General features: G+C 36.2%; 1 protein-coding gene across 4 annotated transcripts in view; it reads left to right on the top strand.

The window, feature by feature from the left end:
* Positions 1-11,922, top strand: part of LOC123522935 (WD repeat-containing protein 41-like) — a 31,349-nt gene extending 19,427 nt beyond the window's left edge. For 3 of the 4 annotated variants that reach the window (XM_053549484.1, XM_045300470.2, XM_045300472.2), the window contains 3 exons: positions 2,253-2,340; positions 5,029-5,097; positions 9,700-11,922. In XM_053549484.1, coding sequence (XP_053405459.1) covers positions 2,253-2,340; positions 5,029-5,097; positions 9,700-9,771 — 229 coding nt within the window. In that variant the 3' untranslated portion in view covers positions 9,772-11,922. The remainder of the gene's footprint in view (positions 1-2,252; positions 2,341-5,028; positions 5,098-9,699) is intronic. The other variant, XM_045300471.2, reaches the window with a different exon arrangement.
* Positions 11,923-17,229: the final 5,307 nt, after the last annotated feature.

Raw genomic sequence — 17,229 nt, forward strand, 5'->3', positions numbered from 1 at the left:
TATTGCCCTTTAATTGTTTAAAAATCCACAGATCTGTACATAACAAACCAACCAATTGGAAGAATTTCATTAAACTTCTTTCATTCTTTTCCATGAACATTTATTATAAACATGTGATGTTGTGTACCTACACCTGGTCACCACCTTACCTTGGTCCCCCCCACCCCCAACCATTTTTTTTTTTTTTTTTTTTTTTTTTTCATTTTTCATTTTCTATCAATATTTATAATCAACATGTAAACTGTTGTGTCCTCACCCCCCCCCCCCCCCCCCCCCAGCCCCACCCAAACAAACCATTCATTTTCTTTTAATTTGATTTTGACTAATGAAATTATTTGCTTCTTGGTAACATTCTTAACTTTTTGCTGGATATATTTTTTTGCCGTTCCTCAACTCTGACCCTTTCGGCGGGGGATTCCAATTCATCGAATTTGCTTGTTTTAGCTCGATTGTGATGAAAGCTTCAAACTTATTGGAACCACTCTTGAGTCTGCTTCCTGGAAAAACCAGTTCTGGTGTTACCGGTATATGAGAAGTCATGGTCGTGACCCCAGTGGGGCTCGAACCCACGACCCCTGGATTGAGCAGCTGACACCTTATCCAACTAGACCACCACTGTTTTATTTCAATTCTGAAGCTTGAATATAAAATTGTATCAGAAAAAGAAATTCTTCCAGTGCCAGACACATCATTGGCTAGATGTAAAGAAACAAATTAGTGTGCTTCATTCAGATTATCATCCTGGTTTATGTACTGAAAGATAAAAATTAGCAGAGTTTTCTAAAATGGTTAAAACTAGTAATTCTGCAATTGCTAAACACTTTAACCATTAGCCCCGTTAGCCTGCTGGTGGCAAGTGATTTTACCTTTGCGTCCAGTGCAGACCATGATCAGCCTGCATGTTTGTGCAGGCTGATCATGGTCTGCATTGTTCACTATTCATTGAGTTAATTTTCAGTAAACACCCCTTTGAAAAATAAATGGTACTGCCCAAATTGAATGATGGACCAGTCCATTTTAGAAATATAGCAGGGTTAAGGTTAACACAGATTACATCTAAACCTGTTCTAAAGACCATCTGTGAACAGAGACCACCTGACTAAAGGTCACTGAGTACATGATAGACTTTAGACATCTGCGTTATGTTGTAATCTGTATTAAATTAAAGACCTTGCAGACAAAGACATTTCTTCACCTCGCATAAGCTTTGATTTTTCACCCATATATGTATAGGAGAGATCGCCATGACGTCACGCATAAATACCTGTTTATCTGGTGGTGGGTAAAACAAATGTTTTTACATCGTTTGTGTATGGGATCTGAATTTTTAATTTTTAATAACTTTTTCGCTCATTTATGGATTTTAAAAATTCAAAAAGTTTTGAAATGCTTACGATTTTCATATTTTCCCATTTAAATATCTTTTTAAAATGAGTAACCGTTTTAAATGACATAAGATTTTAATAGCGGCGTAGCGATCCTCGAAACTTTTTGAAAAAAAACACTGTAAGTTAAGCGTTCATAATTAATCCATTTAATTTCGAAATTATAATCAAAAGTAATCAATAAATTGCTTGTTTTATACTTTTTCCATTGATCAAAAAATTATTGATATTATTTGTGTTTTAAGAAAGTTTAAGCCGTTAGAAAAACATCACTGTTTACAAAAAAAACATGGACGCTCGGCGTCTGCCACCCGGTCTTTATCTTATCAGTTCTAAAAATAGAAAATATAATGGATTTGTTTACAAACACGATCTCTCCTATACGCTTATCATTTTGTTGGACATACCATTTATTTTTTGACTGATACTATGGGATGCAATACATATATCTAGGGAGCAGATCTAAAGTAATTCATAGGTCTTATTTTGACTGGTAGTTCAAAATACTAAATCTCCTTAATTATAAAAAAAATAATGCACAGTATTGGTGAAAGTACTGGAAATTTGACCCTCATGTTCAGAAATATTCTAGAACATTTCCAGTACTGTAAAATCATTTAATTTCGTGGGCATGAAATTTCGTGGTTTTGGTCAAAACGGTATTTTTGTGGGGATATAAATTCGTGGATTTCAACTTTTGAATATAAAATGAATGGGAATTGTACTTGTTCATTGGGATTAAATTTCGTGGATTGACTCAACCACGAAATCCACGAAAATTAGTCCCCCACGAATATTAATGATTTCACAGTATGTCTCTGTATGAAGTTTAGAAATATTAGAGGAAATACACATTTGTCATTACAGCATGCTAGAAAAGTGGTACACAGCTGACAGTCACAACTTAAAGATGTCATTAGTAGGAGAATGTTTAGCTCATTCTGGATCCGTTCAGGTTTGCATACAGTTTTAATGTTAGTGAATCAGTTCGATTGGATTAGTAGGAGAGTCTTTCGCATACAGTATAGGGGCCACCACCCTGGGCTTGAACCTCACTTCGGGTGTAAAAGTCTTGAATTTGAGACAGCTATCCATCTGGATTGTAGGTCGGTGGTTCTACTAAAGTGTCTGCCCATGCCTGAAATAATGCTTGGATGGGCACCTTGTGACATCCTCCACTGTGAAAAGCAGGATTGTAACCTGATATGACCTTTCATTGTGTTGGTGTGACGTTAAACCCCCAAAAATGCATACAGTGTTTTTAGCTCACCAGAGCACAAAGTGCTCAGGGTGAGCTATTGTGATCGCTCACCGTCCGGCGTCCGTCCGTCGTCCGTCCGTCCGTCCACACTTTCCTTTAAACAACATCTCCTCCTAAACCAACAGGCCAATTTTGATGAAACTTCACAGGGATGTTCCTTGGATGGTCTTCTCTAAAAATTGTTCAAAGAATTGAATTCCATGCAGAACTCTGGTTGCCATGGCAACCGAAAGGAAAAACTTTAAAAATCTTCTTCTCAAAAACCAGAAGCCCTAGAGCTTAGATATTTGGTGTGAAGCATTGCCTAGTGGACCTCTACCAAGTTTTTTCAAATTATGACCCCGGGGTCAAAATTGACCCCGCCCCAGGGGTGACTTGATTTTACATAGAAAAATCTTAAAAAATCTTCTTCTTGAAAACCAGAAGCTCTAGACCTTAGATATTTGACATGTAGCATTGCCTAATGGACCTCTACTTAAGTTGTTCAAATCATGACCCCAGGGTCAAAATTGACCCCGCCCCAGGGGTCACTTGATTTTACATAGGAAAATCTTCAAAAAATTTCTAAAAATAAAGCAGAAGGCCTAGGTCTTAGATATTTCACGTGTAGCATTGCCTAGTGGACCTCTACAAAATTTATTCAAATCAGACCCCCGGGGTCAAAATTGACCCCGTCCCAGGGGTCACTTGTTTTTACATAGGAAAACCTTAAAAAATCTTCTTCTCAAAAAGCAGAAGCTCTAGAGCTTAGATATTTGACATGTAGCATTGCCTAGTGGACCTCTACTAAAGTTGTTCAAATCATGACCCCCGGGGTCAAAATTGACCCCGCCCTAGGGGTCGCTTGATTTTACATATGAAAATCTTCAAAAATTTTCTTAAAATAAACCAGAAGGCCTAGAGCTTAGATATTTCACATGTAGCATTGCATAGTGGACCTCTACAACATTTGTTCAAATCATGACCCCAGGGTCAAAATTGACCCCGCCCCAGGGGTCACTTGATTGTACATAGGAAAATCTTCAAAAAATTTCTAAAAATAAACCAGAAGGCCTAGGACTTAGATATTTGACATGTATTATTGCCTAGTAGACCTCTACAAAATTTCTTCAAATCATGACCCCGGGGTCAAATTGGCCCCGCCCCATGGGGTTACTTGATTGTACATAGAAAAATCTTCAATATTTTCTAAAAATAAACCAGAAGGCCTAGAGCTTAGATATTCAACATGTAGCATTGCTTAGTGGACCTCTACAAAATTTGTTCAAATATTGACCCCCTCAGGGTCAAATTGACCCAGCCCCAGGGGTTACTTTATTGTACATAGGGAAATCTTCATAAATTTGCTTAAAATAATCCAGAAGGCCTAGATCTTAGATATTCGATATGTAACATTGCCTAGTCGACTTCTACAAACTTTGTTCAAATCATGACCCCCGGGGTAAAATTGGCCCCGCCTCAGTGGTTACTTGATTGTACATCGGAAAATTTTCCAAAAAATTTCTAAAAATCATCAGTTTGACATTTGAAACATATTAATCTGGTGAGCGATCCAGGGTCATCATGACCCTCTTGTTTTGAAAGTAAACTAGTTCAAATTACATGAATAACATGGTCAGTAGTTGTCCATGTTGGGCTTGTAGGTAAGTGTTAACAATATTAAAGGCATGCTTTTGCAATATGCTTTCATCGCAAGTCTTTGCTTTATAGCCAAATGCAGACCATATACAAAATGTAATTCTTTAATTACATCAGTTCAGGCATTAAAGTACATTTTAGGTCACTTAAAGAAAATGAGAAGTGTCCATGAACAGAATAATGTCATGGCCTTCCAATGGCAAGTAACCTTAGAATAACATTGTATGTGCTAAAATTTGCTTTTCCATTTTTAAACACCCGTCTCTGAAAGAGTGGGGTGTATTATGTGAACACCCGTGGTGGCGGGGGCAGGCGGGTGGCGTCCAAAAGCATGTCCGCTCTCTAAGTCAAACAGTTTTCATCCGATCTTCACCAAACTTGGTGACAATGTTTGTGGGCATAATATCTCAGCCAAGTTCGAAAACCAGCAAAATTGCCACAGGCAATCTTGGGTTATGACCCTTGAATTACTCAAAATTTGCAAATTTAGCCATGTTCGCCATCTAAGTCAAACAGTTTTTATCTGATTTTTACCAAACTTGCTGACAATGCTTGTGGGCATAATATTTCGGCCAAGTTCGATAACCAGCCACATCGCCCCAGGCACTCATGGATTATGGCCCTTGAATTAGGCCAAATTCGATGACGGGCATATTTTGTGACAGTCTGCCACACTTGTTTGGAAAGGGGACCATTGTTAGAAATATATGTTTATCTATTACTATAAATTTGTCATTTTAACAGGTTTTGCTTGATTGTGACGAAGAAAGCATAGTTTCATGTGGAGTTGATGGACTTGTTATTGTTTGGAAGGTTGAACATTATTATCACAGTTTGGTTTAAACATTAATTTATTTTCAATTACATGTCTGCCTCCATACAAATATAGGATGAATATCTCAGAATTCATGTGTAAGCTGTAATCTTGTATTAAAGTCCTCTTTGTATTTAAGTTTTAATCTAAAGTTAGGGATTCCCTTGGAACTGTGTGTCTGCACAGACTTTATTTCATATAACAATTCCTGCATTTCATATAATTATGTAAGTAAACTTATTAATAACATTCATTCAGTGACATTTGTTGGATTTATGCATATTGTCATTGTATTGAAAACATAATCATTGGGTTATATTAAACTTCATCATTTTACTGTAAATCATTTGACCAGTAAACGGATACATGTAGGTTTGCCATGGCCTGCAGATATGAACAGTCTAGTAACTAGGAAACTGTAACAAACAAAGATCAATTATATCCGCAGAAAGATAAATTAGTTGTCTTCTTTTTTAACCAGCAATATTTTGTCTTGTTTTGGTCAAAATTGATGAGCCCTTCAAAAACCTTGGCTACTACAGTTTTCAGCTCATTTATACAAAGTATGGAGAGCTGTCCTACTCGACCTGGCGTTGGCGTCCTTCCGTGTCCGCACCTTGGTTAAAGTTTTGATTAGCTTTCTCTATCTCTGTAATTACTTGATGGATTTGTTCCAAACTTAAAGTAGTTATTCCTCATCATCATCCACATCATATGGCACAAAGGCCATAGCTCTCACATCAATATTTCATGAATTACCCCTCTTTTTACTTAGAATTTCAGGTTAAAATTTTGATGCTATTTCACTCTATCTCAGTTATTATGTCTCCCACCACACAGTGGTGTGGGAGACATATTGATTTACTCCAGTCTGTCTGTCTGTGTGTGTGTCTGTCACAAAGCTTGTCCGCACTCTAAGTCGAACATTTCTCATCCGATTTTCACCAAACTTGAACAAAATGTGCTTGACCAGAAGACCTTGGCCAAGTTCGATAACTAGCCAAATCGGTCCAGGCGTCTTAGAGTTATGGCCCTTGAATTACCAAAAATCGGTCTTTTTACTCTTGTCCCCACTCTAATTCGAATATTTCTCATCCAATCTTCACCAAACTTAAACAAAACGTGTTTGACCATGAGAGCTCGGCCAAGTTAGATAGCTAGCCAAATCAGTCCAGGCATTTTGGAGTTACGGCCCTTGAATTATCGAAAAATTGGCCTTTTTACCCATGTCCACACTCTTAATCGAACATTTCTCATCTGATCTTCACCAAACTTGAACAAAATGTGTTTGACCATGAGACCTCAGCCAAGTTCGATAACTAGCCAAATCGGTCCAGGCATTTTGGAGTTACGGCCCTTGAATTATCGAAAAATCGGCCTTTTTACTCTTGTCCGCACTCTAAGTCGAACATTTCTCATCCGATCTTCACCAAACTTGAACAAAATGTGTTTGACCATGAGACCTCGGCCAAGTTCGATAACTAGCCAAATCGGTCCAGGCATTTTAGAGTTACGGCCCTTGAATTACCGAAAAAATCCGTCTGTTTACTCTTGTCCGCACTCTAAGTCGAACATTTCTCATCCGATCTTCACCAAACTTGAACAAAATGTGTTTGACCATGAGACCTCGGCCAAGTTCGATAACTAGCCAAATCGGTCCAGGCATTTTAGAGTTACGGCCCTTGAATTACCGAAAAAATCCGTCTGTTTACTCTTGTCCGCTCTCTAAGTCGAACATTTCTCATCCTATCTTCACCAAACTTGAACAAAATGTGTTTTGCCATAAGACCTTACCCAAGTTCGATAACTAGCCAAATCCGCCCAGGCACTGTTCATTTATGGCCCTTGAATTACTGATTGGATCCACTCATCCAGACCATCTAATTGGATCCACTCGTCTAAAACATCTAGAGAAACTAACATTTTTCATCATCTAAGGGGCAGTTGTGGGAGACATGCGCTTTTCTCAAAAGCATCTCTAGTTACTGAATGGATTTGATTCAAACTGAAAGTAGTTGTTTCACATTATCACCCACATCATATGACACAAGGACCAAAACTCTGTCATCTTTTTTCATGAATTATGCCCCCTTTTACTTAGAATTTAAGCTTTAATTTGATGCATTTTCACCACATCTCTGTTATTACAGAGAGGATTTGATTCAGACTTAAAATAGTTGTTCAACAGCATCACTCACATCATATGACACAAGGGCTATAACTGTTGCACCAATATTTCATGAATTATCCCCCCTTTTAACTTAGGATTTCAAGTTTTGGTGCAGTTTCACTCTATCTCACATATTATCCCCCGATGAAAGTCGGAGGGATATAGTTTTGGTGTTGTCCATCTGTCCGTCTTTCCGTCCGTCCATCCGGAGCCATATCTAGGAAATGGTTTGGAATATTTATATAAAACTTCATGTACGTGTTCACCACTTTAAGTTTTTGCGGCCTGCCAAGTTTCAGTCAGATTGCCCTAGTAACACCAGAGTTATGGCCCTTAAAAGTTTCTAGTGTTAACTATATAGGGTTCTATAAATATGGCTATTTCTGCATCATAACTTTTGATATATTTGACTTAGAACTATTAAACTTAAACAGACTTTAGATAACCATAATGTGGTTGTGTACACACAATTTCGTTCAGATTTATTTTGTAAATTAAGAGTTATTGCCCTTTAATTGTATAAAAATCCACATATTTGTACATAACAAACTTACCATTTGGTAGAATTTCATTAAATTTCTTTCATTCTTTTCCATGAACATTTATTGTAAACATGTGAAGTTGTGTACCCACACCTGGTCACCCCCTTACCTTGATCACACCCCGTCCCCCTCCCTCCCCCCCCCACCAAAAAAAAATAAATATATTTTAGATTTTTTTTCAAACAAACGTCATATACATGTTCACCACTATGAGGTTATGGGGCCCATCAAGTTTCAGTCAGATTGCCCAAGCAACACCAGAGTTATGGCCCTTAGAAGTTTCTAGTGTTAACTATATAGGGTACTATAAATATGGCTATGTCTGCGTCATAACTTCTGATATATTTGACCTAGAACTATGAAACTTAAACAGAATTTAGAGCACTATAATGTGGTTGTGGTTTCATACGGATTTCTTTAGTAACTTCAGAGTTATTGCCCTTTAATTGTCTAAAAATCCACATATTTGTACATAACAAACTTACCATTTGGCAGAATTTCATTAAATTTCTTTCATTTCTTTTCCCTGAACATTTATTATTAACATGTGAAGTTGTTCACCCACACTTGGTCACCCACTTGCCTTGGTCACACCCCCTCCCCCTAACCCCCCTCCCCCGCTAAAAAAAATAAATATAATTATTTTAGATTTTTTTCAAACCTTCTATGAATATTTATCAACATGCAAGTTGTACTATTCCCCCACCTCGCATTTCAATTAACTGCATTTAATTTTAAAAGGTAAGCTTATTTCAGTAAGCATATCCCATTCAAAATAAATTCTTTAGTCAGGATCAAAGTATCATACATTTATTAAATTAAACATTTGTTTTCTGTTAAATTGATTTTGACTAATGAAATTATTTGCTTCTTATTAACATCCTTAACTTTTTGCCGGATATATTTTATTGCCATTGCTCACCACAAAACCCTTTCGGCGGGGGATACCAGTTCATCGAATTTGCTTGTTACTAAACGGATTTGATTCAAACCAAAAGTAGTTGATCCACATCATCACCCACATCATATGACACAAGGTCCATAACTCTGGCACCAATTTTCCTGAATTACGCCCCTCTTTAACTGAGAATTTCAGTTTAATGTTGATGCTTTTTCACTATATCTCTGTTATTACACAGAGGTTTTTATTCAAACTTAAAATAGTTGGTCAGCGTTATCACTCGTAATATTTTGATACATTTATCTTTATCTCTCTTATTACTTAATACTTTTGACACAGGCACAAGCTATTGTCCAATATCTTCATCACAATGGAGTCATCAAACACTCCAGTGACAGCTCCAGCTTCCTTAGATGTGCACAGTTTCACTATCCAGTATTGAAATACTAGTAGTCAAGCGTGCTGTCTCCTGTGACAGCCCTTGTTATTGTTCAGTTATCGCATATGTTATTTTTGTACATCAAAAGTAAATGAATTTTGGTATTTTGATCGTTAAAAGTCTTTATGCGGGTCTATTATGTAATGTTTGCTTCATTGCACCTCATATCAAATACATGAACAACAGTAACAGAACAAGTCCCATGTTTGGTGCTCAGAATTAGAAGGGAAACTGATTTCTCTTTTCATATACACTCAAGGCTATTGATACCAAAAGGAATGAGTTGTTGAGAGTGATTTATTTAAGTTTGAAACTTGTTTCACAATTAACCTCAAGTATATTTTATAAACTATGGACAAGATGATAATGATATTTTAATGTTTTAGTTCAGACCAGTTGCAATAGATACTAGTTTTATTTTAAGTAAGTCATTGATAGCAAAATCCTAGGGTTTCTTGTAGCAATTTTAGTATATAAATCAGGCATACCATTATTTCAAAAATATTTGTGGTAAAAAGAAATAAACCTTTACCTTTTTGTTAATTTCAGAATGAAAATGTACAGATGATGAAAAGAAATCATGTCTTACAAACACTGATGAAGTGTGCTGGAATTGTGTGACATCTCAGGCTGAAAAGTAGGAATTCATTTGGTTTTGATAGAAATGTGACAGTAAAAGCCACCAGAAGAGAAATGTTACCAGGTGAACACTGTTTGGGTGAGGCTGATAAAACTCCCATTCATTCAGATTGAACATAGATCTGCAAATGAGAGTACAGTTGTAATTTGTGGCACAAAGGAAAAGATCATTGTGAAAATTTCAGAATTAATTGAGCTCAACATAATGGCTTGCTGCAGGTGTTGAAGGCTTGTCCCAGGAGTCTTAATTCTTTCATGAGGAAGCCATTTTACTTTCGGCAGGTCAGTGCTCCTTTTTTTGTATGAAGCAATGCCAGTAGGAATATAGAGGTTTTCATTCACCATTAAAGTTGAAGGATATCCAAGTTGCCGTAGCTGCATGTATGATTTAAAATGCAGTTAAAGTGAATAAACAAGTAAGTGGAAGCAAAAAAAACTAGTATTGTGTGATTTAAATGAGAGCAGAAAGTATTGTGACAGATGATTGATTGATGTTCAATAACTAGAGAGGAAATAATGACATTTAAAAAAAAGCTTATTTGGATTGCCATCTTGTTTGTTAAGTATGACTCCTTTCATGACATTATCATAGGACTGGGACGATTACTCGGTTAATCGGATCAGATTCGATTACTAGGTGAAACCGGTTTCAATTTTGCAAAACCGCTAATTGCTGTCAAACTGTAAACATCACGAATCGTAACTTTATCTTTATACATTTCTTTGATCAGCACATAGTTCACAGTAAATTTTCGCAAAAACACATAAACTTGAACATAATCAGTAGTCTTGGATTTGCATGTCGTGATAAATCTAAAATAAAATACACCAAAATATGACTTATTATCACACTGCATCTAAACGATAAAGTTAGTAAGTTCCTAATGAAGTCAGCTGCTGGATGTACCTTGATAGGGTCGTCAGGAAAGAAAACAGCATCTCAAATATGGCGGCCGATTAACCGGTCCGATTCGATTTCATAAAAATGATTAACTGGTTTTCAGAATTTTGAAATCGTCCCAGCCCTACTTTATTATGTATGTTTTTACTGTTAAATGAACTGATCCTACGAAGTATTAATATTTTCTTGCTCATTGTGGTTTTGTTTCTAGACAGTAATTGAAGAATGCTTGGGCCTACAGTGATCAAACTTAATACTAGGATGATCACCAGTCATTGCCAGAAGATGATCCCTATAGTTTTTGGGGTAATTAAGTTGAAGGGAAAGGTCACAATGGCATTGACACTGAAAACTGTTCCCCATCAATAACTGGACATTACCAGAGGTTGCACTAGTCAAAAATTAGGATGATTGCATCGTCTTATGATCCCTGCTATACTGAGTCACTATAACCTCAAGACTGAAAACAGCTCCAGATTAATGGTTTAAGAATGCTTTGGTCTATGACTGCCAAATTGTCTGCTGTCTGTAGACGAGTCCTGTTGTTTTAAGAGCCGCTAAGTCAAAGGTCAAAGTCACAGTGGTCTGGATAATAAAACTTTGTTATCTTTGGTCAGTAGATGAAACTTGTTGTTTTGGAGTTTTAAGGTCACAGTGACTTTGAACTTAAATGTTCAGTTAGTTTTAGAACGCTTAGGCATGTAGTTATTTATTTATTTGTGATCAGTAGGGAAACTCCAGTGGGATTGTTTTAGATGGGAGTATTATGTCAAAGGTTCTTCAGACTGAAAATTACAGGCCGTTGTTAGGGTATATGTGTTTTTTAAACAGCTTTTGTTTTTGACATTTCAATGATTTTAGTGACCTTTATGTAACTAAAACATTCCTTTTCAATGATTATTTTTAGCTGTCAGTCTATGGCATTTATTTGTTTTACTACACTGCCTTTCACCAATAGATAAGTACTGCCTTTCACTAATAGAAAACTACTGCCTTTCACCAATAGAAAACTAATATTTTATATGTTTACACATGTAGTATGTTGACTAAACATTCCATGACATTTCCATCTATATTTAGACAAGCCAAGGCCACTTCGTGTTTGTATGTACATTTTTGTATAAACTGTCAATCCCATCATAACATGATCACGTTTTTGATAACATTTTATAGAAAATGATTAAAATAGACAGTTGTTTTTAATATCATAGTGCAATAAACGTGCAATTCTTTTCATGTTTCACTGCTTTTGTTCATTGATAAATAAATAATAGAAAGAGCATTGAAACTTGAGGGTAAATTACCCGAGGGTTTTAATGTTCTTTCTGTTTTGTATCATAGCCATCCATATATGGTAGTTGTAGGCGTTCCACACTGCCATATACAGCAGTTCAGTGAGTACTTAAAATCCTTGCTTTACAAATGTGTAAAGCCCAGGTAAAATAAACCAATGCTAGAGCAGAAAATCAATAAAATACACCTCGCTGTCTACTGTTCCAGACAGGCTGGCATACTTTCCTATCCAACAGTGCGGTAACTAGCGTGCGGGTATTAAATACCTGCACACTTTTAGTTACTGCACTCTGTACTCAGAGTATACGAATTACCTGCACCAAAGGGGGGGTCCCAGTTAGGTGTCTGCGCAAAATGTTTTTTGATTTTATTTATACTTTGTGGTAATTTACCTACATGTATTTAGTTTCATTAACAAGTGTTACTGTTACCAGTTTTGACTTACTTTTATAGATATTTACATTTAAAGTGGGTGGGGTAATCTGACATGTGACCAGCCAGGAACACAATTTCTGTTATTTTTTAAAAAATGGTTCTAACTTTTTACCTGAAACTTTCATGATAAAATAACTATGCTATGGACATTCACACAACAGTGGGAAATTTTTTGTTAATTTATCAATCAATGCTGTATTTGATAAAATTAAGATAGTAATAGACAATCTGAGGCCATTTCGTAACAACTGCACAATTTTTGTAGTGTTGCTTCGAATATTTATTTACCCCACCCACTTTTACCCAGTTTGAGAGTGTACCACTCTTCCAATATTAATCAGAATATACTGATATACTGTCATTTTTATGTTTATTTAGTTTACAATATCTGCTGAAAATAACACCTTAATATCTCAACTAATAAAAAATGTTTTAGCTTTTTGGTGAAGTTCGTTCATTGAAAATCAGTAAATTTGATTAGACCACTTTGTGGCTCTGTGCTGAAAAAAGTATTCAGTACAATTTAAAATGCAACATGTTGTGTGAATGTCCTTTGCATAGTTATTTTATCATGAAAGTTTCAGGTAAAAAGTTAGAACCATTTTTAAAAAAATAACAGAAATTGTGTTCCTGGCTGGTCACATGTCAGATTACCCCACCCACTTTAAATGTAAATATCTATAAAAGTAAGTCAAAACTGGTAACAGTAACACTTGTTAATGAAACTTAATACATGTAGGTATATTACCACAAAGAATAAATAAAATCAAAAAACATTTTGCGCAGACACCTAACTGGGACCCCCCCCCCCCCCCCCACTTTGTTAAGAAAAAACACTGAGCTATGATACAAATAAATATTGTATCATAGCTCAGTGTTTTTTCTTAACAAATTTGGTGCATGTAAATCGTATACACTGAGTGCAGGGTGCTGTAACTAAAAGTGTGCAGGTATTAAATACCCGCACGCTAGTTACCGCACTGTTGGATAGGAAAGTATGCCAGCGTGTATGGGCGTGTCTCTAACAGCAGACAGCGGAGGGTATGTTATTGATTTTCTGCGCTCGCATTGGTTTATTTTACCATTTCTGTGACTGATTCGAGGTGCTCGGATGTTCATGCAGACAACCAGTCTGTGGCGTGCACATAAACCGGAACCGGAAAATATCGAAAAAATTGCCTCAGTATATGCAGACAACAAAAACGAATAACTATACGGACGTTACCGTCTTGGGGATTTTCATCCCCGGCGCTTTGCGCCGTGGATAAATCCCCTATAATCACTGAAAACAATAGGTATTCATAAGTTAATGAAAATATGAAAAGAAAATCAATTTTCTAATACTACACCTTTTGAAATATGGCAAAAGAAAGTTTTTGAGTTTCTGCGATTACTAGCTTCTGTAGCCGTTTCCATGGTTACGGCACACTGCGAAATTTCTACGACCTCATTAAAAACCTCCATTTGTTGCCGTATTGTATTTCTATAAAGGTGAAAAAGTTTTGTATGTTGGGTAAATTAAAATCCTTACGGAGAGCCCGTACACAGGAAAGCTTCTTCAATAATATTGTTACATAGGCAAATGAAAACAGCAAATGAAAATTTAAGCGCTAATATAATTAAATTGAATATTTTACAGTGTGGTAAATGACAGAGAAATAGAATTTCCTTTGAACTTTTGAACACGACAATAGTTATACAAAAACTGTTCTGATATTATAACATAACTATTGTCATAAATGAGCACCTTTATTCCTCTTTTACTAGTATAAAAGCCTAACATAAAAAATGTGTGTTTATAGTGCCTGACACTACATAAAGATATGCCAACCACAAATAATTTTTTGTGTTCTCTTTAATCAGAAATATTTTAGTTGTGAGAAAAATAAAATTCATCTCTGTAACACGATATATTAAAAAGCTGGTTAAGTGGCAAGTGATTCTGCCTTTTGCGACCATTCGCCATCCAGTCAGTATCATTTTGGTATACACCCCTTTTAACAGTTAATGGTACTGTCCAAATTGAAAGATGGACGAGTTCATTATAGAAATTTAGCAGGAAAAATGTTAAACATCAGAACAGCAACATACGGATTGCAAAAACACTTATCAGTTGAATGTGTGAAATGAAAAAGATCATGGGATGAGAATGGCAAAATGTGCCATTATATGCAAGGCGTCTTTACTCACAGGTTAAAATAAACTGAACATAGTGATTTGGAAATGAATCAAATTGCCTTAACCCTTATCATTCTGGACACGACTGACTGATGCTGCCTTTGCGATCAGTGTAGATCATGATCAGCCTGCAGTCTGGTCATGATCTGCCTGGTTGGCTATTCAGTCAGTGTCTTTTTTGTAAGCACTCCTGTTAACAGTTAATGGTACTGTCCAAATCGAAAGAAGGACAAGTTCATCGTGGAAATTTAGCAGGATAAGGGCTAAGAACAAGGAAATCCTTGATTTCTAGCACAGATATGACTGTAATGATTGTACTTAATAAGTAAAAAATGTGTACTAAGGAATAGACGATTAATATTGGCTTTTATTAGGGTGACTTAACCCGTCCACTCCCGGTGACGGAGTCAGTGGATGGGATGCTGCCTTACTAATACTGGCTTTTACTTACAACTCACTGCTCCTAATGTAGTTAAAATCCTTATCTTCATCAAAAGACATAACTGTTTCTTCGAATTGACTAGTAACTGTTTAGACAAAAAGGACACACAAATAGTTACAACACCTTAACCATTAGCCTGCTGGCGGGAAGCGATTATGCCTTTCCGACCAGTGCAGACCAAGCTCAGCTTGCACATCCGTGCAGTCTGATCGTAGTCTGCACAGTTCGCTATTCAGTCAGTAAATTTTCAGTTAACACTCCTTGGAATAATAAGTTGTGCTCCCAAATTGAATGATGGACTAGTCTATTTTAGAAAGACAGCAGAGTAAAGGTTAACAATAATCAAGCCCTTATTTCATTCCCTCTTTGCAACATTCCTGTGTCAATTTTGTAAACTTTAAACAGACAGCTCTTGGTTCAAAATATCACCATGCAACACAGATTACTTCCCTTGGACTGTAAAATCTTATTCATACATGAGAGCATTTTTGACAGTTTAACCAATTACGTTTTTTCTGGTCACTTTGTATTAATCTAAAACAACTCCTTGTTTTAGAAAATTTTAAGGCAGCATTTAATAGTGTCACCACCAGTTTCAGTTAAATTCGTAACAATGTTTACGACTTACCTGATCCAAGGATAGAAACACGCAAGTTAGTGCCTCTTAATTCGAGAAAGACCTTAAAAGGTTTCGTAACTCTAACTTATATTTTGTCAAAGTTATGCCCCTATTAAACATTGTGTAAAATTTTCCATATAAAATGTTTCTAGGAGACTACTCGACCAAATGTTTTTAAACGCTACACATACTAAAGTCTTTGGTGTCATAAGATGACCACACATGGCAGGGTTCATAACTCTGGCATGTATTCCAGTAAAACTATGTTCCTTTTTGACAGCAGCTTTTTCAGGATGTATTGTACTTTATGCTTTTATACTCTTCATAAATCTACGGTTGCATGGAATAAACATTCTGAGACAGTTACTTACAGTATAAAGTTATGCCCCTTTTCAACTTTTGTGAAGCGTATGTAAACAAGTGTTATCTCGACGGGCTTCTAATAATCGAGCGCGATGTCAGTAGGCAGCTCTTGTCAAATTTTATTGGGGTTGAGTTGAAGATATATCGACTCCCGGTCGAGGCTTTGCCTTACTTCATATTGACAATGACATACAATAATAATATAGAAAGATAAAAGAATAATCAAATTATAGACGTTTTCTAATACATTTCATAATGAAATAATCTATCTTTGAATTTGGACAGGACCAAAAAGATACTGCATAAATAGCGAACAGTGCAGATCATGATCAGACTGCAACGGATCATGATCTACCCTGATTGCAAAGGCAGAACCAATAGATACTTTTGCATCGGATGAGATATTTTTATAAGCAGGTGCATGATACTTTCGTTCAAGATTTTTTTTGTCAATTCTATGTATATGCGCTGTTAAAAACTGGACAAAGGATCGAATCTTTAAGTTAGTACAGTAGATTCATTGTCTAGCCCAGTCAATTTGTAGACATATAAATAATCTTACCGTCCAGCCACCACCTGCTGTTTCCATATCACAGAAAACTTGTCTTATTTTCTTTGACTTCCATAAGCCTATCTTATACGGTTATAATTCTCGCGAATACCTTTGCAGTCGGTGGCACAGACTGGCCAAACATTGTTTTCTGCAATTAATAAAGAAACCGGACACATTACTATTAATAACTAGAATTGTAGTGACAAATGTCATGTCATCACACTCCATTATATTTTACATAATCATTTTTTGTCGAAACTTATATAACTTTCTATTGTATTATTTGACTTACATCAGATTTTCTTAATAATGGTGAGTAATGGGTATAATGTAATAACAACCTTCGTGGCTGCTTGACTTAGGTCGGGTATGTTTGGTGGCAGGTCGTTATTACTCCAGAATTAAAACGACATCCAATGCACTTGTAGGAATCCGATTGGTAGAAAAAGCTCGCACACATGTCTGTACGGTGACATAGCTTGGCACATTGTACAACAGCAAACACGTTGTCAATTTCAAAGGAAGTTTCTTTAGGTACACGCCTGTATCCGTCTAAATTGGACTCATGATGGTATTTGGTGAAGCTTATATCAGTACACGATATCAAATTCCAGATTTCAACGAAAGTCAAGAGACACACAATCACGGTAGTCCTC

Source organism: Mercenaria mercenaria, chromosome 8 (genome assembly GCF_021730395.1).
Source record: "Mercenaria mercenaria strain notata chromosome 8, MADL_Memer_1, whole genome shotgun sequence".
NCBI classification, from domain to species: Eukaryota; Metazoa; Mollusca; class Bivalvia; order Venerida; family Veneridae; genus Mercenaria; species Mercenaria mercenaria.